Raw genomic sequence first — 27,255 nt, forward strand, 5'->3', positions numbered from 1 at the left:
TAACTAGACTGTCTAACATTTTACCTTTTACTAACGCCATCTTCTCAATAAAGTCCACATTCCTTTAAGTTGTTTTTAATGATGACATCTGTAACAGCATCAAAAACAAACTGCACATTTTTGGTGTCTGTGGCACAGGTGAAGTGAGTGTAGATCTCCTTGGTATCTTTTCTTCGGTTCAGATCTTCAAACTGGCACTGAATGTAAGCTGCTGCCTCTTCGTATGTATTGGAACCTGACACAGACAACCAACATTGTCAGCTCAAGTTCTAAAGCTGCCTGCACCCAGCTGAGTGAGGCCATCGGTGTCTACTTAAGAAAGGCAGCACAACACAATCGGGTACCAACAGAATTCTTCCTCTGTCTACTGTCATTAGGATTTTCTAATGGATGAGGAAATTTTCAAGGGATGAGGAAAATAACAAGTTTCACTTCCTCTTCATTTACATTTCAGCTGAAAAAGAAATATAGACAGTATACAAAGGAAGTAGAAGAGTAAGTGGGTCCATTTCTAGAAAGCAACTGTTGAAAACAGCACATTTTGCCCCTTGGAGTGATCCTGAAATAAGGACTCCAAAAAAGTAAAGCATTCACTTCAAAATCATTTCCAAGAGGCAAATGCACAGACTAACTAGCAGATGGGAAAGAAGTGGGACCCTAGTTACACACTTTGACACAGGGTCTCTCTTACCCCTGACTGGCTTCAAACTCCTGACTTTCCTACCTCCTGCATCCTCTCCTGTGCTAAGACTCAGGCATGACCATCACGCACAGCCAGCAGCACCTTTTAAAGGGTGAGTTCTATCTCAATGGAGCGGCAGCTGTTTAAGGAGGAGGGCAAGAGAAGATCAACAGTAAGCCTTATTTTCGGTATGTATAACTAGCACTAGTCATGTACCTTCTATACCATCTCTTGGCCTTGGGGAGCCTTTAGTAGACAGAAACTGCCTGTTACTGCCAGGTAAACTATAAAGACGACGTGCAGCTGCTTCCATAGAGCAGAGGCTATTTTCAGTGAGCTCCAGCATGACAAGAAGTACAACTGAGGACTGGGAAAGACAGAGGAGCTCATCAAAGAATACCACATACAATAAAGAACTAAAGGAAGAATCCTTTGTAGGTGCCTAAAGCATGCTTCTTGAAATCAGAAAGAAAGCCTCTAAATTAGAAAGGACAGGTAAGAGAAAAGGGAATTTTATCCAGTAAGAACATAGACTGATGCCTGGTAAACCAGAACTATAGGAATCCTCAAGTCTCAGAACAACGTCAGTGGGAAACAGTCTTGAAGTTCACAAGAAAATGGTGTGATATCGAAGGATCTTCCCTGTGTGCAGTGAGCCATTCAACATCAATGTCAACCTTTCTAATCCATCCTCAACTTGTTTGCTTTCTATAAACACATCTAATTCTCACCTCTCGTTCCTTACTCTGAAGAGATGACATTCTTAACATTCCTAAAGCCAAAGGGTTTAAACTACCCTCAACAGTTCAGAACTCGAGCACCTCTCCTCTGGTCTAAGAGGGATCTTCTATGCGGTTAAGGAAACCAAAGGCTCTGTGGTGAGGCCAGTGCTGCACCCTCAGAAATGGGGTTGGGGTGGGGGAAATCAAAGCCCTATATAATAAAGTTTTTTAGAATGCTAAAGTTTTGTTTGTTTGTAATTTTATGTGTAGGTATATGCACGTGTATAGGCGCCTATGGAATCCAGAAGAGGGCACTGGATCCCCTGGAACTGGAGTTACAGGTGGTTATAACCCACCATATGGGTTCCGGGAACCAAATCTGAATCCTCTGTAAAAGCTGCACGTAATCTTTACCATTGAGCAACCCTTCTATGTCCCCCATAATTATAAAGAAATTTCACCAAATAGATATTTAACCATTTTTAAGTATGTTACTCTAGAAACACTTAGTATATTCATGACACTGCACAACCACTACCACCCTAGTTCCAGTTATCATTCGAGCAAAGTACTCTTATTATCATTAAGTAACATGCCCACACCCCAAAAACATGCTTCCTTTTTCTAGGGATTTGCCTATTTTAGATACATTATATAAAAGGAGCCACACACTATGTGACTTTTGTGTTTGGATTCTTTTACTTAGCATAGTGTTTTTGAGGTTTATCCAAGATATAGCATCTACTAGTATTTAGTTCTCTTTATGACTAAGTTAATACTCTACACATATGCCACAATTTGCTTATTCCTTTATGCTAACTTGAATCTTAATTCTTTCTTTCCCCACCTACTTGTAAACACTGTTTCAATGACCTCTGCTTCTTCTCTTTTGTTATCGGATTACCATTTAGCCTATGAACATTTTCTCTCTTTCCCCTTTAGCTCCCTCTGGTCACAGGCAGCCGAGGCTTGTCTTTAGTTCTTAGTTACCTGCGTACCTAGTACTTCTCTCTCCATTCTACTTGTATACTCTTTAAGAACAGCCACCTCACCGGGCAGTGGTGGCACACACCTTTAATCCCAGCACTCGGGAGGCAGAGGCAGGCGATCTCTGTGAGTTCAAGGCCAGCCTGGTCTACAAAGCAAGTTCCAGGACAGTTATCTGCACATGATACTGCTGACTACTCACTACTCTTCACTTTGAAAACATGTCCCTTGCTTTCTTTAAAAAAAAAAAAAAAATATTATACTAATTTATTTATGAGCAGTTATGGGTGTATGTATACGGGCTCATGCATGCCACAGAGTGCATGTGGTGGTCAGAGGGCATCTTTCAGGAGTGAGTTCTTTTCTTCTGTAATATAAGTCCCAGGGACTGAACTCAGGTCGTCAAGCTTTGCAGCAAGCACCTTTACCTGCTGAGCCGTCTCACTGGCCCACTGCCCTTACTTTTTAAGATACTCTGATTCTTCTCTTTAATATCCTTTACAAACCTTTATTTCTCTCCTGTTGATAGCTAGCATTTTTCTCACTTATCTTTTTCTCTCTCCTCATTTTATATTCCTCTCTCCAGTCACTTCCTCCATTCTCCACTATGTTAATTACTGATGTTCTCAAGTGTGTGTGTGTGTGTGTGTGTGTGTAAAAAAATCTAACCTCTCCCTATGTTCCTAACATATCACACTACCTAAAAGCCATCTCCATGTGGTTACTCCACAGATCCTGCTAAACCAACACTCCTAAGTATGAATTCGGACCACAGCAAAAGCATTCAACGGAGACAGAAGTGCAGACACATTTGACTTCCTCACGTGTCTCAGATAATGAGAGCCTTCCATGGAAATAGCTAACTCGGCCCTTTCATAGCTTTCATAGTGGTAGAGTCCTGCATCCTTGTTTGTGATCCCTAATCTCAAATAACTGACAGGCCTACAGCTTTTTCCCTTCTTTATCCATAACCAGAGTCCTTTCCTAGGACCTTGAATTGAGGTTATGCAACCCAGTGCAGCCTCACTGTTTGAACGGAGGAGACACAGAAATGGTGGCAACGCCATCTTTCATCTTAGAACTGAACAGCCAAGGTTGGTGAGTGGACAGGAAAGAGAGAATACACGTGGAGTTGAGGACAGAGGTGAAGACGAAGGTCACTCCACGAGAGGTGCCCAGCAATGACTTCAGTCTGAATTTCGTTCTTAGACCCACCTGTATCCTGCCCTTGGCTTCTAGGATGCACCTCCTGGTTCCTGCCAACAGGTTTTATTGTATCCTGAGACGGCCCTTACTAAGCACCTTCCTGCCCTCACCACACTGCTGCTAGAGCACTGTCCTACAGTGTGTACCCACTGAAACTCCTCACGGGTTCTTCACGGGTTCCTCCCGGCCACAGTCGGAGGGAGACAGAAGGCGGGCCTCATCCCTCTACCACTTAAATTCCACTACTGCCATATTCCATTTGTTAGCCTCCACACTGCCCTACATGCAATTCCCCTCCTCGGAATGCTTTATTCTACCTAATGACTTCCTATAATAACTCACATAACTGTTATTGCCCCTAGAGAAAGAATACACTGGCTCCATCTACTACCTCTACTTCTGATAATATATATTTTACATTATAAAGCTATTTGTGAATTTCTTTCTGGAACTAATGTTAGTTTCTTAAGAGATTTTGTTTTTATATCTCTTTGAACATATGCTAAAATTTAATCTTTATACTTTACTTTCCTCAAAAAAATCGGGATACTGGCCTTTGAAGTACTGCTCTGAAGTGAAGGGATCTTACTCAGACGCTTACCACGGCGCCCACTGTCAGTGAATGTGTGAGTCATCAGTGCTGACCTAAAACACAGCGCCAAGACCTCTAGACCTTTACCTGTGTATTCCGGATAACAGATCGTTAATGGGCTCCTCTTTATTTTTTCCTCAAAAAGGTCTTTCTTATTAAGAAAGAGGATGATTGACGTGTCTGTAAACCATTTGTTGTTACAAATGCTGTCAAACAATTTCATGCTTTCATGCATCCGGTTCTGAAAAACAAACAGGGTTATGACGACAGGTTAGCAGCAAAATGAAAAGCAGATTCATTTACATGCCAAGAGGTTTAAGACAGCAAAATGAATTCATGGAGTAAGTTAGGCATTAACATAACTTGAAGCTGAGGCAATCCTGATTTATGTAATTCTTGGGGTTAGGGGATGAAAAGGGGTGGCTGACAAGATGCACTCTGTCCACATAATGTGGTTACCAAGAGCAAACAGGGAATGGTTTTGGAAATCTAACCTCACTGACAAGGAAATAAAAGGCATTAAGTTTTGATTTCAGTGAGTAAATAGTGGCAACCTATCTTCCTAGGAGTTATGTTCATTTCCTAGATGTATCAGATGGATTTTTATCCAAAGCTTCAACATACCATTTCTTCATCCTCAGCCAGAACAAGATCATAGTCACTGAGGGCCACACAAAAGATAATTGCTGTCACTCCCTCAAAACAGTGAATCCATTTTTTCCGTTCTGATCTTTGGCCACCTACATCAAACATTCTGAGTAAAGAAAGAAAGCACAGATTCAGCAAAGTCACACTTATATTTCTCTCTATCCTGTCACGGCTAAGAACTTCCCCATTACCACACATTCAAACCCCATTTATAACAGAAAAGACAAGGGTCAAATCAACTGTGTCTAAATAATTGTCAGTGGCTAAAAGTAGAGCCCACAGCTGAGCCTCCTCCCTTTCAAAACATGCACTGGATGTGCCAAATGTCAGCAGAGTTAAGAACTAAAAATGGACTAAAGGAAGGAAGGAAAGGAAAGGATAAAGAAGAGCTGACCAGTACAGCTTAAGACAACTGCAGCCATAACAACCAGTATTTGTTGGGTGTGTGCCATGGTGCCAGGCACTACCCTAGACCACCTGGCACACCAACTCCAGTTTCTATAGCCTCGCCTCAGCCCGAGATGCTGCCTCTCAAACTGGCTTGTCTGTGCACACCCAACTTGCATTCTGAGTCCCAAGTTTATTTGCCTTGTGTTAATAAAAAGCATATAAGGAAAATTATGGAAAAAAATAAATTTTATATTAGGATTCTAAGAATTTGATCAATAATTTTCTTAAAATCCTTGTGCCAATTTTGGGGGCAATGACTATAGTCTCAGCATTTTGGAGACTGAGGAAGAATGGCAAGTTCAAGGCCAGCCTGTGGTACACAGCAAGACTGTCTCAAAAATAAATACACTTAACCAGTATTTCTCAACACCATATCTTGTTTGAACCTAATGAGCAGCAGTAAAGCCTCAACTGCTCACACACTATGTTCTAGTCCAGATTTGTTTTAGACTTCCAAGAGCTAAGTCTGTCAACAGTGTCCGTTTTTACTTCCTACAATGGTGGGAACAGCTGCCCTACTTGTCTTCAGTCAACACCTGAGTCTGAATGGGTCAGCATCCAAATGCTCACACACTCTCAAGATCTGTATCTGAAAGCACTGCAAGTTTTTAAAGGCTAGTGTCTGCTACACTGGTATAGTGAGTGAAAAGTTCAGTAACTCAGAGCCTAAATTTCCAGGGGTTTTTCACCCCTACGGATTAAGAGAAATAAGATACATGTCATTTCTCTAATTATGATTGATGTGAATGTTCATCCTATCACTTCCTGACCCAACTCTTCCTTTTGGAGGACCTTGCAGTTCTTTGCAACCTTTGGTCTTGCATGACAGCTAAATGATTAATCACAAATTGGCCTTAATCCAGAGTCTTTTTGAAGGTTTTAGAAAGGCTAACATTTCACCATACAAATCTTTCTAAGAGAGGCATATTAGTACACCAATAATTCCAGTTTACATTTCATTTTCTATAAACTCCATAAAACTAGCAGAATGCTATAAATTCCCAAGTCTGCCTTTTAGTACACAGTAACACAGTATTATTCACTAACAGATCAACATTTTATAAACATTACCTCATAACTGAGAGGCAAGTAAGCAATTACACAATGCCTTGCATATGGTAGATGCTCAATAAATGTTTGAATAAATGGATAGTGGTTTTGCCTAGAGAGAAGAGGAAAAGGAAGAGGTGATAGTACTTCATAATCAGAGATCTGCATGCCAATAATAAAGTGGATGTGGCACTTTAATCTGATTTGGCTACTGATCCCAAATAGAAAGAGAGTAATTTGACTTGGTACTGGTCCTTGCATAAGAAAGACAAGGTTACCTAGCTAAAGATCAATCTATGACATCAACCAAAAATGTTTCCCACACTAAATATTGGTCTTGGTATTTAATTAGAACTGAATTACTCATTTTATAGTACACAAACATCTCATTCCTATGACTTCACAGGGCCATTCACATAGTTTCTTCTGATTTGTTAATTAAGTTCATCAGTCCTTAAGTAGCCAGTTTACCCTAAAACCATTCACCAGGTTTCAAATCCAGTTTAGTGTGTTAAGATTCCAATACCTTACCAGGAGCTGGTGACGCACGCCTTTAATGCCAGCACTCAGGAGGCAGAGGCAGGCGGATCTCTGAGTTTGAGGCCAGCCTGGTCTACAGAGTGAGTGAGTTACAGGACAGCCTGGGCTACACAGAGAAACCCTGTCTCAAAAAAGCAACCAAACAAAAAGATTCCAATACCTTGCTGGACGGTAGTGGTGCACACCTTTAATCTTTAATCCCAGCACTTAGGAGGCAAAGGCCATTGAGTCTCTGAGTTCCAGGCCAGCCTGGACTACAAAGTGAGTTACAGGACAGCTAAGGATACGCAGAGAAACCCTGTCTTAACACCGCCCCGCAAAAAAAAAAAAAAAAAAAAAAAAAAAAAAAGATTCCAATACCTCCATTGGTCCTAGTGTTAAAGTCCTGTGTGGACTTCATAAATCCTGACTCTTCGTTTAAGGATCTGAGGTAGTGGTTCCCTATGTATGTAATAATGCTGACTTTCACATATCACACATAATCATAACCAAGTAGCTTCTTAAAAACTTATCATGCATTGAAGGAAAAAAGGTTACTTACAACTTCAAAGGTCACAAACACAGAAAAAAAGGAACCAAAAACAGTTTTAGTATATTTAAAAGGCCATTAACAAAAAGAGAAGTGGAGGCTTTTTCTTAGAATGATTGGTGCTATGAGAAAATTCTTTTTTTTTTTTTTTTTTTTTTGGTTTTTTTCGAGACAGGGTTTCTCTGTGTAGCTTTGCGCCTGTCCTGGAACTCGCTTTGGAGACCAGGCTGGCCTCGAACTCACAGAGATCCGCCTGGCTCTGCCTCCCGAGTGCTGGGATTAAAGGCGTGCGCCACCACCGCCCGGCGAGAAAATTCTTTTAACACACTAGAACGTCCTCTAAACAATGACTGCTTACGTCATCACACCACTGTAAAACACCTATTCCCAGGCCTATTTCTGCATCGCGCTACAACTGAATTGAGCACAGTGCTATGCGTATATCAATACAAAAGCCAAGCCAGGTTTAGCTCCACCCCACTAAACTTCACAGGAAGGGACCAGTGAGAGGAGTGATGCTGCTAAGAAAGTATTTCTGTTCTAATATCGCAGTGTCAGGACAAAGCCATTTGTGAAAGGTAGTTGCTACCCATTTAGTACTTCTGACAACAGCCAATACCTATTTGGCAACTAAGAAAAACGTCTTGAAAATAAATGTGAACCAACACAAATTGGCAATTACATGAATGACTCTAACGGTAGGTAAATTGTTAATTTTACATTCAATTTCCTCCAAATGGATATAAATACTGATGCTACCTGGAGGGAAAAAAAAAATGTGTGGGCTTCAATCGGATGCAACATGAAGCTAATGGTCGATAAATATATTAAGTTTCTAAATCAAGGAACACTGCTTACAAAAACCTTACACCCCTATAGAGAAGCTAACTAAGGGAGATTAATAAGCCAGGTGTGGTGATGTATGCCTGTAATCCCAGCACTCAGCAGGCAGAAGCAGAGGATGCAAGTTTGAGGCCAACCTGGTCTACACAGCAAGTACCAGGTCATCCAGGTCTCTATCATGAGACCTTGTCTCAAAAACAAAAACACGGGAGGCAGAGGCAGGCGGATCTTTGTGCGTTCGAGGACAGCCTGGTCTACAGAGCAAAATCCAGGAAAGGTGCAAAGCTACACAGAGAAACCCTGTCTCGAAAAACCAAAAACCAAAAACAAAACCAAAAACAAATAAATGTTGGCTCTTTGTGCCAGGTACAGGCAGGAAAAGGCTTGTTACTTACTTGAAGTATAGCTCCTTGAAGGTGAAGTGTGTCTCCACAATGCCTGTAGTCTTCACTCTCGTCCGAAGAACGTCTTGTTGAGTTGGAATGTAGTTGGTCTGGGATATTCTATCCAAATCATTTAGGTAACTAGATAAAATATACATTGGTTTTTATTTGGTAAAGCCAACCATGGACACAACAGGTCAACAGATCTGCTGGGCAAAAAGCAGACTCTGGGACTAGCTAGGTACTAGTATATGTAAGGCCCAAGGTTCAATCCCAAGCACCAACAAACTACAAAAAAAGTAGAACCTGAAACCCACTGAAGGGGCAGAGTAACATCAGTATCATAGAATGAGGGGGGAAAAGTAAATCTAGCATAGGGAAATGAATAGGTTCTACACAGAGTAACAAAAATGGCTTTAAATATACTGTGAAGGCAAATTTAAAAACATGACAATTTTATTCCTGCTAAAGAAAAATTCCTGATATCTAATATGAAATGAGTTATGTACTTATACAGAAAAAACCAAACCTACAGGTGTCACAGACCTGTAACCCTGGACTCTAGAGTTCCAGGAAAGCCTGCACTACATAGTAAGACCCTATGAAAATAAAAAGACAAAAGTCCTCAGCTACTTAAACTTATGTCGGCTGCATACATAACTATTTGACAGCTCACTAGAGAATGGCATTGGAGTTATGAAAATCAGAAGAACTCAACTCAGTGAGGCTACAGGTGGACCTGCTAGTGTATGCCTGTAAACCCAGCACTTGACAGAGGCAGGAAGGAGGCCACAAGTCTGAGATCGATCGGGAAGATAAACACAGAGGAGTGTCAGGCCAGCCTGGGCTATATAACAAGATTCTGTTTCAAAAGGGGGGAACAGAATAGCGAAAGAGACAAAAAGCTAAATCTTCACTGATTCTAGACAAAACCCCTGACGAGCAGGTGGTACTACTTCAGGTACAAACCAAATACGAGAGCTCAGAGGAACACTTAGGGAGGGTTACCACTCCATAAACAACACATAATTGGGAGGCAGAGCTTCCCCAACACACGACAGAAGAAGAATAAAAATCTACCTTTGATGACCACTGGATTACCTAAACTATCAGTGTGCACATAAAACAATCTTATTTTTAAAAAGTGGACAAGAATCCTTTTACTGTTTGCCAAATCATTTCCACCAAAAGAGTAAGTAAGCGTTATAAATACCATTTAATTTCTTATAACAATCTGTGACAGAATGAGGATGGGAGAATAGAATACTAGAGAAAATACCTTAACACTCAAAAGTGCTTTACCTAGTTCGGAGAGGGTACAGATGACAAATACTCATGCACTCAGGTACAGATGACAAGGTCCCCCCAAAAGTACATTTTTAAAACACACCGTGAATACAGGCCTTAAAAATAAAGGTATAGGGGCCCAAACAGGTTCACATGTAATAATAAAAGTACTAGTTACCGGCCGGGTGGTGGTGGCGCACGCCTTTAATCCCAGCACTCGGGAGGCAGAGCCAGGCGGATCTCTGTGAGTTCGAGGCCAGCCTGGGCTACCAAGTGAGTTCCAGGACAGGCGCAAAGCTACACAGAGAAACCCTGTCTCGAAAAACCAAAAAAAAAAAAAAAAAAAAAAAAAAAAAAAAAGTACTAGTTACCAATTCTCTAAAACTAATACTCAAGAGACCTTCCTTGACAAGGAACTGATTCAACCCCATTCTATGGCACACGTTCTTGTTCCATAGAAGTCTACTACCATAGTCTGGCACAAGATGTAAATGGTGCCGGGTTTGTGGTGCAGGCTTGTAATCTCAGCTAGTTAGAAGGCTGAAGCACAGTGATTACAAGTTCAGGCCTGCCTGGGCTATAGAATGAGTTCAATGCCAACAAGAGTGAGATTGTGTCTCAAAATAAAACTAAAAGGAGGGCTGAGGATGTGTAGCTCAGTGGTAGAGCATGTGCTTAACATGCACAAGACTTTGGTTCAATCCTTAGTACCTCCCCCCCCCCGACACACACACAAAATTAAGTGGTAATGACTACTACCAGAAAAACTCATAGTACAGTCAATGGACAGAGTATAAAATGGGCTGTCACGCCAGATGTGGTGCTGCACACCTTTAATCCTAGCATGGTAGGCAGAGGCAGGTGGATCTCTGGGTGTTCAAAGTCAGCCAGGACTACACAGTGAGATCCTGTCTCAAATACAACAGTAACAAACAGGGGGGTGGGATGTGTGTGCTATCGTGAGAGGAGAGATGTCCAATTTTAACGTTCCCCTCCAGCTGGCTATCAGTGCCTTGTCCTATACAGGGACCTACCTCTACTAGATGTCTCACCTCATCTGCTTACTATAAATGTTCCACAGAGACTGCCTTAAAGTGGGACAGATGTAATAGAGGATCCTATAGACTCCTGGACATTTCTAATACTTAAACATTTCCTTAAGGATTGGCACTGAACATCTCTAGAGTCACCAAATCATTTTCTATTACAGTTTCAAGGAAGAAAAATGACTTACTATGAAGCAGAATCGTTGAGCTGATACTCCCTGGACCTGCTGAAGCATGCCTGCACCCCACCATCTCGCCACAGCCGTCTAATCACGCCTGCAAGTTCTGGAGTCATGACTCCTTCTTCAGCACTGCCAGCTAGGACAAATAACTGTCGGGCGTCATCCTGAGGAAGACAGTTGAGAGAGGGACAGATGAGTTCCCACTTCTTTAAGACTACATGAGTCTCATTTTACACACACTCATGCACTCAGGCACATATACACATACTTCAGATATCATACCACCATCCTTCTGATGGACTCACAATCCTCTATCCTGATGACTTATGATTAATGACGGGATGGAGGTGGGGGATACTGGTCTCTGAGACAAGTATATGTAACAGATTTCCATTCTGTTACAGTAAGCCCTGACTGAGGACTGGGAGTATGGCTCAGTGATAAAGTACATGCTGTGCAAGCAGAAGGACCTGAGTTCAGATCCATGTAAAAGCTGGATACAACAGCAAGAGCCTGTAAACTCACTGCTGGGGGAGCAGAGAAAGAAAGATCCCTGGAGGTCACTGACCCAAATGGCATGCACCACATTTGGAGAGACACTGTCTCTCCAAACCTAAGGTGGAAAATGGTAGAGAAAAACAACTGCAGTCAACCTCTAGCCTCCACACACTCTATGCCCACACACATACATGCATGTGTGTATGTTCCCTGGACCTGCTGGGGGTGTAGTTCATTCAGTGGTAGAGCACTTGTCTACTACTACATAGGAATGAAAAGATTTGCACATAAGAAGTAAAGTCTAAGCATGCACAGGGACTAAGACATTAGTCAAGTTTAAGGCAAAGGTTGCTTGCGCCTTCCCTTTCACTGCAGACAGCAGACAGGAAGGATACGAAGCATGTAAGATGCTTAAAGCCCAGTAATGGGAATCAAGTTCTCAGGGAAAATGTTTAGTCTCTATATTTCCCTAAGGAACACCATCAATTTTGATGGTTTTAATTTATCTTATCCATTCCTATTCGAAAACATAAAACTGAACACAGCAGGGCAGTGGTGGTGTATGCCTTTAATCCCAGCACTCAAGGAGGCAGAGGTAGACAGATCTCTAAATTTATTGTCTATAGGTTAAGATAGGACAGCCAGGGATACACAGAGAATCCCTGTCTCAAAACAACAAAACTGAACCCAGATCTCAAAAGATTTCTCTATATAAATCTAATATTTAACAACCTTAAAAATTCCAAGTAACTATAAAAATAAGGTTTTTTCCTAAATCACATAATACATAAATAAAAAGGGAGAAGAGAAGCAATCATTTGTGTCTTTTGTTTGTTTTGCTTTGTTTTTTGAGACAGTTTCTCTGTGTAACAGCTCTGTCTGTTATGGAACTCACTTTATAGACTCGGCTGGCCTAGAACTCAGAGATCTGCCTGCCTCCTGAGTGTTGGGATTAAAGGTGTGCGCCAACACTGTCCAGCCATTTATATTGTAAGTAGTCATTAAGACAACAAAAACTAGCAAGCAAAAAGCCCCATGGAACACAGATGTTCAATTTGTACAACTACCTAATCATCCACAAAATCACCACATTGCACTTAAAATAACCTTGCCAAACTATGCCATCAAGATCCATCAAGATCCTGTCCGATATTCATTCTGGTAATACTGTGTGTACATCCTCTCTGTAACAATTTCATGCACAATCTGCATTTCCTCTCTCTCTCTCTCTCTCTCTCTCTCTCTCTCTCTCTCATTTCTTTTTTCTTTTTTTAAAAATATATTTCACAGAAATTATCTTGAATTTTATTTTTATTTATCTTTTTTTTTCCAGTGCTGGAATTGAAACAGGGCCTTGTGGATGCCAGGCAAGCATCGTACCTCTGAGCTCCAGCCCTTCATTTCTTTTTTCATGTGGTGTGGGAGTTGTATATATGTGTACGCATGTCCATGTATGTACATGCAGGAGAGCCAGAGAAAGATGTCAGATGTCTCTATCACTCTTGGTCTTTCCCTTGAGACTCGGTCTCTCACCAAACCTCAAGCTTGCCATTTAGTTAGACTGGCTAGCCAACAAGCTTCCAGGATCTGTCTGTCTCTGCCCCCTAGTACAAGGGCTACAGATACGTAGGACCATGCACGATTCCCTTTCAGTGATGGTACTTAGGACTTGATTTCAGGTCCTCATTCTTACACAACAAGCACTCTTAGCCACTGAATTGAATCATCTCCCAAGCCCTCTTCTCTCTTTTAAAATAATAATAATAACAACAACAACAATAAATAAAAGAGCAAATGAGCCGGGTGGTGGCACACACCTTTAATCCCAGCACTCGGGAGGCAGAGGCAGGCAGATCTCTGTGAGTTGAGGCCAGCCTGGGCTACAGAGTGACTTCCAGGAAAGGTGCAAAGCTACACAGAGAAACCCTGTCTCAAAAAACAAAAAACAACAACAAAAAAAGAGCAAATGATTAATGTTTAAGCATTATACAAATTGTCAAACACACTAAATAATAAGTCAGACTTTTTCCATATACGGTTCACTGCTTTATATAACATTTGAAAACTAGACAAGTCCTGAAAATTGACCTATACTCAAGCAGGTATACAAATAATTAAGTCCCTGTATTTTTTTTTTAATACCATGTTGTTCAAATTTTAGAAACTTAAAAATACTATATACTGGTGCTGTTCTGATTCTGAGCATGTTCTTAAGGAAACATTTTCCTCTTTCCACTTGATTGCTCACCAGTCTGCTCTAGCTTCCTCTATAAATAAGCCTCTCGGTCGGCTTACCGAGTCCCCCTCTTTATAACAAACTTAAACAGAGAGGAGAGAAAACCATCCCATACTTGGCTCTAGTCTTCTCTCTTCACTCTCTTAGCAACCATTAAAAACTAGAGGAGTAAAAGGGACGAATACAAATCTAAACCCTTAGCTCTGAGAAAAGGAGGAACTGTAAAAGTTTATTTGAAAAGGACTTTCAATCAGGCTAAGCGGACGCTGTAAACAGAGATGGCTCGTGAGTCCTGAGAGGAGTAAGAACGTCAGGTCTATCTAGTACACACGAGTATTACTGACCCCAGCTGCGTCTGCGTGAGCACGAGCATGTGTGTGGAGCAAAGGACAATCTCAGGTTCTGCTGCTAAGGAGCATCTGCCTTGTGTGTGTTTGTTTGAGGCAGGGTCTCTTTTGGCCTGAGGCTCACTGATTCAGTAGGCTGGCTGGCCAGAGTCCCCAGGGTCCTCCTATCTGTACCCCCAGCATAGGGTTATAAGTGCATACTATTAACACCTGGCTTTTTGTGAGTTCTGGGGATCAAACCCAGGTTGTCACAGAGAGCAAGGACTTTACTGACTGAGCTCTCTCCCCAGGCCCTGATGACATCTGATGAAGGAAGTAAACGCAAGAGAGAGAGATAGAGGTGGACAGATGATGGGACAGAAGGAAGGAGAGCAAAAGGAAGACATCTGAGAAATAAACTAAGAGGAATACAGAAGAGGAGAACAGGTCAACACAGAGAAGAAACGTCAAGAAACACAGTGTTACTGACCAACTATCAACGACAACAAATATTAGAGAGAAGTCATTAGATAACATGAAGGAGAGAGAAGACCAACACAGGAGAATTCTAGTTCAGAGGAAAAGTCAATGAGAGACAAAGAATAGAAAGGGGCTGAGATAGAGGAAAAACCTGACTGTACTGAACTCTCAAGTTTCCCTGAGGAGAAGAGAAAACTAGCCTGTGCAGGAAAACTACTGTGAGTTCAAATCCAGCCCAGACTATAGTATAAGACACTGTCTCTAAAACCAAACATGGGGGTCTGAAGAAAAGGCTTAGTAGTCAAGAGCATGTACTGCTCTTGCAGAGAACCAGCACCCACATAAAGTAGCTTCCAAGTGCCTATAATTCCAGCTCCAGAAAATCAAACCCCTCTGGCTTCCAAGGGGATCCACACAGACATGTGCATATCCACATCCAGACATACATACACATAATTTAAATAAAACTCAAAGAGAAAAAGAAGAAAAGGCCAGAAAACAGCCTCTGGGTTAAATGTTGTTCACTTACTCATTCACTTAGCGTTGCTGAGCCCTTAGTACAATGCCCGGGGAAAGAAGAGGCCTGAACTATATGTCATATGACAATGAAAGTCACTCACATTTTCCTCCCCCATCCCTCCCCTTTTTTTGCCATTCTTTTCTTCCATATCCCTTAATCTACATCCTGTTCCCTTATTTCACCTCAAAGATATATCTACTCAAGAACAAATCGAAGTCACAATGGCCCTTTTAATATTTTCCCTTCAACTTCCCACTTATCAAATATTAACTTGCACTTGATAAACTGAGTAGCTGATAAGAGTCCCTAAGCTACTCACAAGCATACAGTTTTGTCTTTCCAGGCAAAGCCCCCAAGTCCCTTTCACTTCTTTTCCCATGGCACTTAAGTATTGTGTCACTGACCACAGCTGGCATCCTTTGCTGGGCTCTGTACTTCTCTAGCACTTTCCTGAAATTGAGTTGGTGATAATATAAAGGTCTCCTGTCTTCATTCTGGTCCTTTCTCCATTGGCATCAAATATTCTACTTCAAAGTACCCTCAAAGTCTACTAAATATTATTATTAACTGACTTTTAAATCCTGATGTGTGTAAAGCATTAAAGAGTTATATTTAAGTAAGTAATAACCCAATTCTGTAACCCAGAGTTCAATGTAAGATAGTGATAAGATATTTTTGAATACTTAAAATCATTTCTAAATTGGGGAGTTTGTGTTATGTCCTTACAGAATTTATTTTGGGAAACTTTTTTCCCTTGACCCCTAGAGCTCTGAAAGCAGGGCTAAATGTGCAATGTGTCTTTTAGAGTATATATTTACTCTCATCAACTATTATAAAATAGAAGTCAATGGTACTGTGAAGGAAGCCCCTGAATAGAGCCATCACCAAAACCTACAGTCTATCTACAGAACCCCATTTCCAGGGCTCTGCTTGCAGCGGTAACTCGCTATCTAGTGAGTCAGATAGCCAGCCCTTCAAAAATAAGCACACAGTATTTTGCAGCATCTTATCCATCTTATCTTCTTGTTCCCTAAAACATGACACAAATTTGGCTTAACTGAATCTACAGAGGAGCAGCAAGGGAAGAGGAAATGAGAAATACTTACTGCTCTGGCAGCTTCCCCAAAATCAATCTTTAACCGTCCCATGGCTCTTATGATTGCAATGATGGACTGAATAGTATTGCTGTAGACAACTACTTTATACTGTTTACATTCGTCCTCTGAATAGCCATCCTCATGAATGATTCTTCAAAAGGAAAAAAGCCACAAGTCAATACCATAAACGGAAAATAAAAACATTATGAACTTTTTATGAAGAGGGGGAAATTCAGCCTTGTAGGCCTTGTGTGAACTTACTTCATCTGTTTCACAATGGTACTTTTACCAGATTCTCCAGCACCTGAAAAAAAAACAGATTTTGAATTTCTTTGTAGTCAAACAAAAGTATGGAGTAATGTGACTGGTAAGTCTAGGTTAATGGAAAACAAGGTCCTATGAAATTTTGGTGAGTTTTCATGTTTATCAGGACAACTGTGAGTTTCTCAATTAGAGCATTATGCTTTCTTTATATTAGTATTATTTGTGCAAAATAGACATTACTCAAAGATAGCAACACAAATATTTTTAGTAACAACATAAAACATGATATATATACTCAATGAACACAGGCAAAAGAACAATTGTGAATTTGTGGCCTATGGCCTATTCATAGTTATTAATTCTGTGACCTGAAAATGGAACTGAGGAATGTTCCAGAAGCAATACCTCCAGTCACAGGGCTAGAAAGGTTCCAAACAGCAGAACCCACATTACCTCTACCTTTCATGATACAGTTCTTCTTCTGGGAGGATTGTACAGATTGCACAGCCCTACTTGGCCAACTGGAATCACTTAGTCTAAAGATCAAGGTCAAGTAAACTGAGTCGGCCTGCTAGATCTTCCCTAGTCAATAATTCTCCCATCTTCCAAAATGCCTCTTAAAACACTACCACCTCTCTCCAACATCAAATGCTACATCTGACCCATAGATGACAACCCTGCCCCCTCCTTTTTAGAAAAAGGCAATCAGAGAACATTACCTGATTTTCCCATAACCAACTCTACTAATCTACCTGTTTCTCCACTAATATTCTCTAGCTTCATCAACGGATGAGCTGTCTCTCCAATGTCCTTACTGCTCTGCTTATATACTTATCTCCTTCATTTCACCTCAACTTGTGGCTTCTGAAATGTCCACTATCACTGAATATCATCGTTTTTCACTTCTCACTACATTAGACCATTGTACTGCCAGCTTCGATACACACCCCACCCCCACTTTTCTTTGACACGCCCCACACACACTCATTTTCCTTAGCTACTACTCCATTTTCCCTGTGCCTCTTTTTAAAAGATCTATTACATTTACTCATTTGTGGGGGTGGGGGAGGGAGCGACAGCCACACGACAGAATGTATGTGGAGGTCAGAGGGCAACCTACAGGAGTTAATTCTCTCCTTCCACATGGGGTCCCAGGGATCAGTTCAGGTTTTCAGACTTAAAGGAAAGCAAGCAACTCTACCTACTGAGCGGCTATCGTGGCTGCCCCTCTTTGTGTCTCTTTAGAGCAAGTTTCCCTACTGTGGCATCTACACAAAATCTCCAATTAAGTTCCTCCCATTCATCCCACCCCTCCACTGAAACCATTTCTCAAGGAAAGTCTCCAAGCCACCTGCACCTTTGACAAGCTGAGTGGTCATGTCTAGGCCTTCCTCTGCCTTTCAAATCTGCTTTTTCCAAGTTGACCCTTGTCTTTTTCTCTATTTATATTAATTTTCTAATGCACCTAATTTGATTGTTTAAAGCACTATTCATGAATAAAAGTTAACTCCAAAGAGTAACCTGTATCAGGATGTTCTATGCACTTTGCTAATATTAACGCATCCAACCTTCACGTCTCTGTAAGGCAGATACTATTACCCTCATTTTATAATGAGATAAATGAAGGAGAAAGGTCAGGGAAATTGTCCACAGTTATATAGCAGGTGGCAAAACAGACATTTCCCCTCAGTTTCGCTGCAAAGCTGGAATGTGCTAGATTCCCAAAGACCTCCAGTCTTCCTCTCCAAACCTGGCTTTAAATCCATCTCCTACCTTACAGATCGCAGCAGATGCCCTGTCTCAAACTTAATGCCCAATACTGACCGAGTTACTCATCTCCGACACCCATCTCAAACAAAGCTGCTCTTCCTTTAGCCTTTTCACCCAGTAAATGGTGCTGACATTTAACTGACCTGCTCAAAACTGGCAGGTGGCAAAGAGGGAACACAGAGATGGAGGGGGGTTCCAGTGTTAATACATTAGTAAATGTTAAATTCCAGTGTTAAATATTAGTAAAATTTGCTGTGTTGTTTTTGGTTTTGGTTTTTGTGTGTGTGTGGTTTTTCAAGATAGGGATTCTCTGTGTAACAGTCCTGTCTGGAACTCTCTCTGTAGACCAGGCTGGCCTTAAACTCACAGAGATCCACCTGCCTCTGCCTCCTGAGTACTGTGATTAAAGGTGTGTGCCACCAACAATGTAAAAAAATAGTTTTAAAAGTGTGATGGTGTATGTCTTTAATCCCAGCACTCAGGAGGCAGAGGCAAGTGGATCTCTGTGAGTTTGAGGTCAGCCTGGTCTACACAGTGAGTTCCACAACAGCCAGGGCTGTTCCATGTCTCGAAAAACAAAACAACAATTAAAAAAAAAACCCAAAACCAGATATAATTTTAAAAGTTTGGTCCTTGTACACTCGAAACCACAGCCTACCTAATTCATAGCAAAGCTTCCATAATTCTTTTTTTTTTTTTTTTTTGGTTTTTCAAGACAGGGTTTCTCTGTGTAGCTTTGCGCCTTTCCTGGAACTCACTTGGTAGCCCAGGCTGGCCTCGAACTTACAGAGATCCGCCTGGCTCTGCCTCCCGAGTGCTGGGATTAAAGGCGTGCACTACCACCGCCCGGCTTTTTTTTTCAATTTTTAAGCTAGGGTCTAGTATCTGGGCGGTGGTGGTGCATGCCTTTAATCTCAGCATTTGGGAGACAGAGGTAGGTCGATCTGTGAGGCCAGCCTGGTCTCCAGAGTGAGTTCCAGGACAGCCAGGACTGCTACACAGAGAAACCCTGTCTCAAAAAAAATGAAAACAAACAAATAACAACAAAAAAAGATAGGGTCTAGCTATGTAGCCCTGGAGTCTGAGAATTCTATGTATACCAGCCTGGCCTGGTACTTCTAAGGATCCTCTTTCTGCTACCCAGCAGCCCAGTGGCTGGGATCCCAAGTGCATGGCACACCTGTCTGGATCATGTCACAACACTGGCTAGAGTTGCCTCATGGCCTCTATTTACACCCAAATTATAGTGTGTAGGCAATAAGGTCCAATAGACTCTGACCGCTGCCTACCTCCTCACCCTCATTTCTTGTCCATGCCCACTCTATCCTCATTGCTCTTGTCAGGCCAGCTTCTGTGTGTTGCCTCTAACACGCAAAACTGGTTCTTACCAGGCTAGATTCTGACTCACGGTTTTCACATTTGCTCTTCCATCTGACTGAAATCATTTTTGCAAGATTTTCTTCTTCACTCACATTTCTGCTCCCCTCAGAACATTTCCTGATGAAATTACCTTTGGCCCCTACAATGTGTCATTTCTTCACAGCATGTATCTTCACAACAGACTTATTTTTCTTATCTCTCCACTAAAACAAAAGCTCTGTATTCCCAGAGGCCTCAACTGAGCCTGATAGCAATTAATCAAATAAATATTGAACAAATGTGCTTTTGTTGTTGTTTTTCGAGACAGGGTTTCTCTCTGTAACAACTCTGGATGTCCAGGAACTCACTTTGTAGACTAGGCTGGACTTGAACTCACAGAGATCCACCTGGCTCTGCCTCCCGAGTGCTGGGATTAAAGGCGTGCGCCACCATGCCCAGCACAAATGTGCACTTAATATGCATGATAATGCACTAAGTATTTCTTCACTTTACCAACAAAAAATTTAAGTTAAAATAGCATCTGAATACAGAAACCCAAAATAACTACAGTCTTGAAGAATCAAGAAATTTTTGTACGGGGCGGAGAGATGGTTCAGAGCACTGGCCCCTCTCCCAAATGACACAGGTTCAATCCCCAGCACCCACATGGCAGCTCACAACTATCTGTAACTATAGTTCCAAGGGATCTGGCATCCCCATACAGACATGCAGGCAAAACCCCAATGTACATAAAAATATGAATAAATCTTCAAAAAAAAAAGGGGGGGTTGTTTTTGCTTTTTGGGTTTTTTTTTGTTGGTCGAGACAGGGTTTCTGTGTGTAGTTTTGATGCCTGTCCTGGAACTCACTCTGTAGACCAGGCTGGCCTCGAACTCACAGAGATTCGTCTAGCTCTGCCTCCTGAGTGTTGGGATTGAATGTGTGCGTGCGCTACCACTGCCTGGCCAGGGGAAGTGTTTGTATATATGACTTTATCTGCTCTTACTACAATATTCAAGTAGCACAGTGTCTTTCTTATGATAATGTCAAAAATATGAATTTCACTATTCATACATAGAAGAACTTTTCAGTTCTGGGGAAAAAAACAGAAATGCATGCTAAATGTTTTTTAAATGGTTGTATTCAGCATTCCAGACCATCCCATTACAGAGCATTAGTATAATGAGACACTGAATGCTCTCCTTTCAACACTGAAAATGGTATTCCTATTGCTCATGTCAGATTATTTTGAGAGGCATTATAAATAAATCTTAATATTACCACTAATTTCTACCCACCTCACTAAATTCTGCTCTATTAAAGTGTTATATTACACACACACACACACACACACACACACACACACACACACACACGTCATTTTGGGAGCTGGAAACACAACTCAGTGTCAGAACACTTGCCTGACATGTACAAAGCTCTGGGCTCCCACCCCTGGATTGCAAAAAGAAAAAAAAGAAAATGTCTGCTTGCCCTTCTTTTTATTATTACTCTGTGTATTTCTCCCTCAGCTTTTATTAGGCATTCAGTCCATCTCATAAATGAAGACAACTCTTATGCCTACAAGGTTTGTTTTCAGTGTGTGTTACTAGGCATTTGCTATACACAAAGAGTGAATCACATTCTAAATCAAAAGGTCCTAGCCCATTCAACTTGTAGACTCTCATGAAAAGTGCTGTCATTCTGTCCATCTTCCAAGTACATTCTGAAATCTGAGTCATTTGGAATCCACTCATTATTCTATATGTCTTAGTTAGGAGTTTCTATGCTGTGATAAAACATCAAGACCCAAAGCAAATTGGGAAGGAAAGGGTCTATTTCATCTTACAAATCTCAGGTCACACTCCATCACTGAGCAAATTCAGAGCAGGAACTCAAACAGGGCAGGAACCTGGAGGCAGGAGCTGAAGCAGACAGAGATATGGAGGGGTACTACTTACTGGCCTGCTCCTCATGGCTTGCTCAGTCTGCTTTTTTATAGAACCCAGGACCACCAGCCCAGGGGTGGTACCATCCACAATGGACTGGGCCCTTCCCCATGATCGTTAATTAAGAAAATGTCCTGCTGGGCAATGGTGGCGCATGCCTTTAATCCCAGCACTCAGGTGGCAGAGGCAGGTGGATCTCTAAGTTGGAGGTCAGCTTGGTCTACAGATCGATTTCCAAGACAGCCAAGGCTACACAGAGAAACCTTGTCTTGAAACCCTCACTTACCCCCCCCCACCCCAAAAATGGCCTACAGGCATACCTACAGCAGGATCTTATAGAGGCATATTCTTTTCTTTTCTTCCTTTCTTCCTTCCTTCCTTTCTTTCTTTCTTTCTTCCTTCCTTTCTTTCTTTTTTTGTTTTTGTTTTTGTTTTTATTTTTAGAGAGGGTTTCTCTGTATAATAGCCCTGGCTGTCCTGGAACTAGCTCTGTAGACCAAGCTGGTCTTGAATTCACAGAGATCCACCTGCCTCTGCCTCCTGAGTGCTGAGAATAAAAGCGTGCGCCAGCACTGCCCCGCTGGAGGCATTTTCTTCATTGAGACTCCTCTTCCCAATGATTCCAGCTTGTGTCAAGCAAGCATAAAACCAGCCGGCACAGTAGCTTACCAAGGTGTAACATAATTTTCTCTCTCCTTAAGTAACTCTCAAATTACTTATCTCTTTGACTCTTCACATCTGCGCCTAACACTGTGCTAATTATATTACTGCTATAATTTTCTGAAACTTCCAGTTCAAAGCTCCTGCTTCTTTACCATTCCAACCAGTGCAACTATACAAATAATCAGCCTCATGACTCTGCAGATTCTTCAAACACCTCCTGTGACTCTCTCCTCTGAGGTCCGGCCTCCAGTTTCACCTCTGAGATACATTACTCGAGCAGCAAGCTCTCTTCCATAGCTTTCTCTCTTCGGTCTTGCCCACCACGTTCACACACTGCACTTCCCTCGCCAACTACAAATGTAGATTTTTCCTACGTTACTTCAAAGAGTAGTTCGATTAAAGGAACACTTACTTGCCTATCTTCAATCCAGAAGGGAAATAATAGGATACAAACACTGGAATAGCCATAGACTACCGCAGGAGTAGGAGGAACCTATACACAGGAAGAACGGGAGCCAGAGGGGAGCCTAGAAGAGAGAAAGTTGGGAAGGTCGCCCCATGCATTCTCTCTTTCCTCTAACTAAAGTCCAAAGAAGGTCCTAAGTGTGTTATGCTCTGCTCTACTCATCTGCCATGAAGCAGGATGGATTTCTTTCCACAGGTGTAAAACACGGTCAACAGAAAATGCTGTGGACAGTGCCTGGTCCACGGTAATGCTCAGTGACTGTTAGCCAGCTCCTGTTTGTAACATTACCAAGTGATGGTAGGGCCTGAGGATTTTACTTTCTAAAAACTACTTTGATACTGATGTTGGTACAAATTCCTAACAAAAATGGCAGTTGTATTCAGCAATTATTTCAAAGTAATAAAACTGTAAATGGATCTGGATTCACACATATTTAAAAAAAAAAAACTTGTAAGTTAAAAACTCCAGTAACTACGTCAATGTATTAGTCACTCTCTCCACCCCACCCTAAGGAACAAAAACGCTCTTCTCTTCCTTGGGTATATATATCTGTGGCCCTGTCTGCTACCTCCTCTATCACACTTCACCCACTTTGGCCTCAGAACTTTTCCTCCAAGCACCCCCACAGGTCTACGCCATGTCAGAAGCATTCCAGTGGTACCAGAGACACCTCTTTCTTTTAAATACTTGTTTCTATCCTGAGACTTCTATTGACAATATGTGAGCAACAAATACATCTTACTTTTTTCTATCTTAAAATTCTAGCTGGTGATACCATATAGTAATAAACTCAATGGGACTGTAAATTTTAGTGCTATGTGACTTTGGATAAGTTACCTGACTGCAATGTCTGCCTCCTTATCTATAAAGAATGAAGAACTTTGCCTAGATGTGCAGTTACACTCAAAGCTAACTGAAAGCTAGATCAGTTGTGATCTCTTATTCTAATACAGGACTCAAATCAAAACCACAGATCCACACCATTGTAACAACAATTCAAAACAACTATCGCAATAAAGGTATCAGTCTACTGTCAGGACAGTGGGAAGCATCGATGTAAGGATGTAAGAGTTATCTGACAACAGGCAATGGTGGTGTACACCTTTAATCCCAGCACTTGGGAGGCAGAGGCAGGCGGATCTCTGTGAGTTCGAGGTCAGCCTGGGCTACAGAGTGAGTTCCAGGACAGCCAGAACTGTTATAGAGAAAAACCCTGTCTTGGGGAAAAAAAAAAAAGAGTTGTCTGACATGCCAATTCCTATAGCCATGCTTGAAGGTGCCCCATCTAGCAGAACATTCAAGTATACACTACTGTTAGGACAGAATGGGCGGGGGCGGGGGGTAGGGGCAGCACAGAGAAGGGAGGGAAGGAGGGGGGTGAATTAGGAATCCCCACTACTGCAGATCAAAAGAGCACAAACCATGTCCCAACAAGGACAGCTAACTATTGCTTCCACTGATTCTCTCCTTCTACCATGTGGGTCCTGGGAATCAAACTCAAGTGTCATCAGGCTGGCAACAAGCACCATCTTGCTGGCTCCATGACTCATTTGTTTAAGATGTATGCGTGTGAGTCTCTGTCTGTGTGGGGGATGTTCTATGTACATGCACGCAGGTGCCTGAGAACAGAATAGGACTCGAGGCCCCTTAGAGCTATGGTTCCAGGTGGATGAACCCCCGACATGGGCGCTAAGAACCAAACTGTGGTCCTCTATAAGAAGCAGTAAATGCTCTGACAGGCTGAGTAATCTCTCAGGCCACCTTCCATTTCCCCGCCCCCACCTCATGATTTCTTTGTTAATAACATAGTACAAATTGAGATCAATGTTAAGAATATTTCAAATAAAATGCTTTTCAATACATTATACTTATTACAAAATCCAGTTGCTTTTTTTGGTTTTGTTTTGTTTTTTGTTTTTTTGTTTTTGAGAAAGGATCTTACCATGTAGCTCAGTCTTCAATTCATGATCCTCCTACCTCAGGGGCTCAAGTACTGGAACTGTTTAACTCATCTAAAGGTTAGAAGACAGAGCTGGAGAGACTGCTCAGTTGTTATGAGTGAGCACTAGGTGCCCTTGTAAAGGTTTGGTTCCTAACACCTATATTGGGTGGATCATAATCATCTGTAACTCCAGCGCCAAGGGATCCAATGTTCTCTTCTGATATCCACAGGTACCTACATACATGTGGTACACAAACATATACCCAAAGACATACAGATACACAAAAATTAAAATAATCTTTTTCAGTAGAGGGTCAGAAAGGTGGATCAGTGAGCAGAGGCACTGACCTCCAAGCTGAACACAGTTCAATCTCCAGGACCTATCCTATATGATGGAAAGAGAGGACCTCAGCTTGTCCTCTAACTTCCACATGAACACTGTCACACACACACACACACACACGCACGCACGCACGCACACACACACACACACACACACACACACGCTCGCACACGAAGACACACTTAAACAAAGAAGCAAACAAATAAATTAAGGACACAAGTGAATGAATGAATGAATGAATAGGGTACAATAAAAACTGGCTGGACAAATGACTCAATGGTTAAGAGCACAGGCTGTTCTTCCAGAGAACCCCGGTTCAATTAGCAGCACTCACATGATGGCTCACAATTGTCCATATCTCCAGTCCCAAAGGACCTGACACCCTCTTTTGGCCTTCAGGCACTGTGTGAATATGGTACACCTATATACATCCAGGCAAAACATCCATACATATAAAATAAAGATAAAACTTTTTTTAATGTCACAAAAGTGAAAAATAAACAAAAGGTCAGAAGAATTACAAAGGAAAAATGTCTCTGCACACACAAAAAAAATTGTTCTTCCTTTCAATTTAACAAATGCCTCCTGCATGCCTGGAACTGCTGGACACTGAAGTTTCTCATGCAATTCAGTTCAGGAATCTGGTCTGGTGGGAGACATTAGAGGTACGAGTTTCCTTGTGGAACTAGAAAGCTTCCTGGTCTAAAGTACGAACATAATTTTTCACCCAGTCTACTAGCCCTCTAAGCATGCCAAGCCTCTGCATCACCTATCGAAGGCAATCTTCAGTCCTCACTGAGGCCTTCCTTGACTTCTGCCAGGCACAGCAATGACTTCCGTGGTGGCTGGCAAAGGTTCCTCCCTGCCAGCATCAATCCAGGGGCTAATGTCTGAAATTAACTCGGGCCTGTTCCTCTCACCGCTCACATCGTTTACTGGCCTGCTGCGATGCTCTGAAGTACATATATGACATCTTCCTTGCTCCTAATCTGGCTCATCATAATCTGTTCATTGGTTTTCTTGGTTTTGATTAATATAGTTATGAAACCCTTTTCAGCATAACCTGAAAACTCTTCCACGCTTGTGTACCTAACCAGGCTTAACCTGGCCCTACAGGACACTGTAACACAAGTACTTGGTCAAATTTTTTTAAGTATTTGAGTCTGTACCTGTTTAGAACTCTACCAGCCCTAAACTCAAAAGTAAAATCCTTGAAAGTACAAGCAGTGCCTTCTTTCTGTGGCCCACTCCTCCAAACCCAAAGCACAATCTAGGACAGAGGAAGCACTAAGCAATTAGCTGTGGGGTCAATGACTTAAGCTTCTATGATATCCAGTGGTTGCCCAATCACATTTTGTAAATGCTACTTGCAATGGCCGGAATTTTCAATGTGGGCAGTTAACAGAGAGATTTCCACTCCCCTGCTCTCTTTACTTGGCCCCACACCCACTCCTGACTATGCTTTCAACTCTCATCCTATGACCAAAATGACAATAAATTTGGGCTCAGTCCTTGCCTCATGTCCCTCTAACCTTCTCTCCTGGTTCCTTTTGCACCCACTGTTGTGTTCCAATGGAATAAATTGCTGTGAATCTGTCCATCTACTGCAATCCTAACACTTGAGGATGTGAAACAGTCAACACTCACAAGTACCTGTCCAGTGGATGAATGAGTGAGTGTGCTAAGGATAAAATAGGGCAGCAAACTGCAATTAAGGCAGAGATCATGGGTCTCTTTTTTGAAAAAGTTACCCATCACACAAAGACTTACAGGGCATTACGAGAAAAAATTTTATAAAACATTAATGGGCCTCTAATTTTTGACGAGTTTCAAAACACACATTGGAAAAAAAAGCCTTTCCAACATATGGTGCTTAGAAAACTGGATATGCACATGTAAAACTGCAACTTTTTTTCCCACCCTGAATAAAAACCAGTCAGAAATAGATCAAAGCTTTAACGTAAGATCCGAAACTCCAAAACTGCTATATGAAAGTGTAAGGATGACACTTCAACACCCAGGCATAAAGAACTTGGAAGGAAACCAATCACTCAGGACTGTAAAAATGAAAAATGGGAAGATGTCTGCCACCTGTATACCTAACAGGATATTAATATGTACAGTCTATAAAGAACTCATAAAATTAGATGTCCTAAAACAGATCTATGAATATGCAAATGAATTGAACAAACAGTTCT

General features: G+C 41.7%; 2 protein-coding genes across 3 annotated transcripts in view; both read right to left on the reverse strand.

The window, feature by feature from the left end:
• Gnai3 (G protein subunit alpha i3) overlaps nt 1–27,255 on the reverse strand; it is a 42,560-nt gene that overhangs the window by 2,105 nt on the left and 13,200 nt on the right. Inside the window, exons 2-8 of the mRNA XM_052729879.1 lie at nt 16,566–16,608; nt 16,314–16,455; nt 11,154–11,311; nt 8,645–8,773; nt 4,814–4,943; nt 4,277–4,430; nt 25–235 (exon numbers count right to left, since the gene is read on the reverse strand). Of these exons, the coding sequence (XP_052585839.1) occupies nt 45–235; nt 4,277–4,430; nt 4,814–4,943; nt 8,645–8,773; nt 11,154–11,311; nt 16,314–16,455; nt 16,566–16,608 (947 nt within the window). The 3' untranslated portion in view covers nt 25–44. The remainder of the gene's footprint in view (nt 1–24; nt 236–4,276; nt 4,431–4,813; nt 4,944–8,644; nt 8,774–11,153; nt 11,312–16,313; nt 16,456–16,565; nt 16,609–27,255) is intronic.
• Gpr61 (G protein-coupled receptor 61) overlaps nt 16,574–27,255 on the reverse strand; it is a 32,756-nt gene continuing 22,074 nt past the window's right edge. Inside the window, exon 3 of one of the 2 annotated variants that reach the window (XR_008216182.1) lies at nt 16,574–16,608. The gene's annotated coding sequence lies outside the window, so the exon portion shown is untranslated. The remainder of the gene's footprint in view (nt 16,609–27,255) is intronic. The other variant, XR_008216183.1, reaches the window with a different exon arrangement.

This window comes from Peromyscus californicus, unplaced genomic scaffold, assembly GCF_007827085.1.
Source record: "Peromyscus californicus insignis strain IS unplaced genomic scaffold, ASM782708v3 Scaffold_9__1_contigs__length_137607984, whole genome shotgun sequence".
NCBI classification, from domain to species: domain Eukaryota; kingdom Metazoa; phylum Chordata; class Mammalia; order Rodentia; family Cricetidae; genus Peromyscus; species Peromyscus californicus.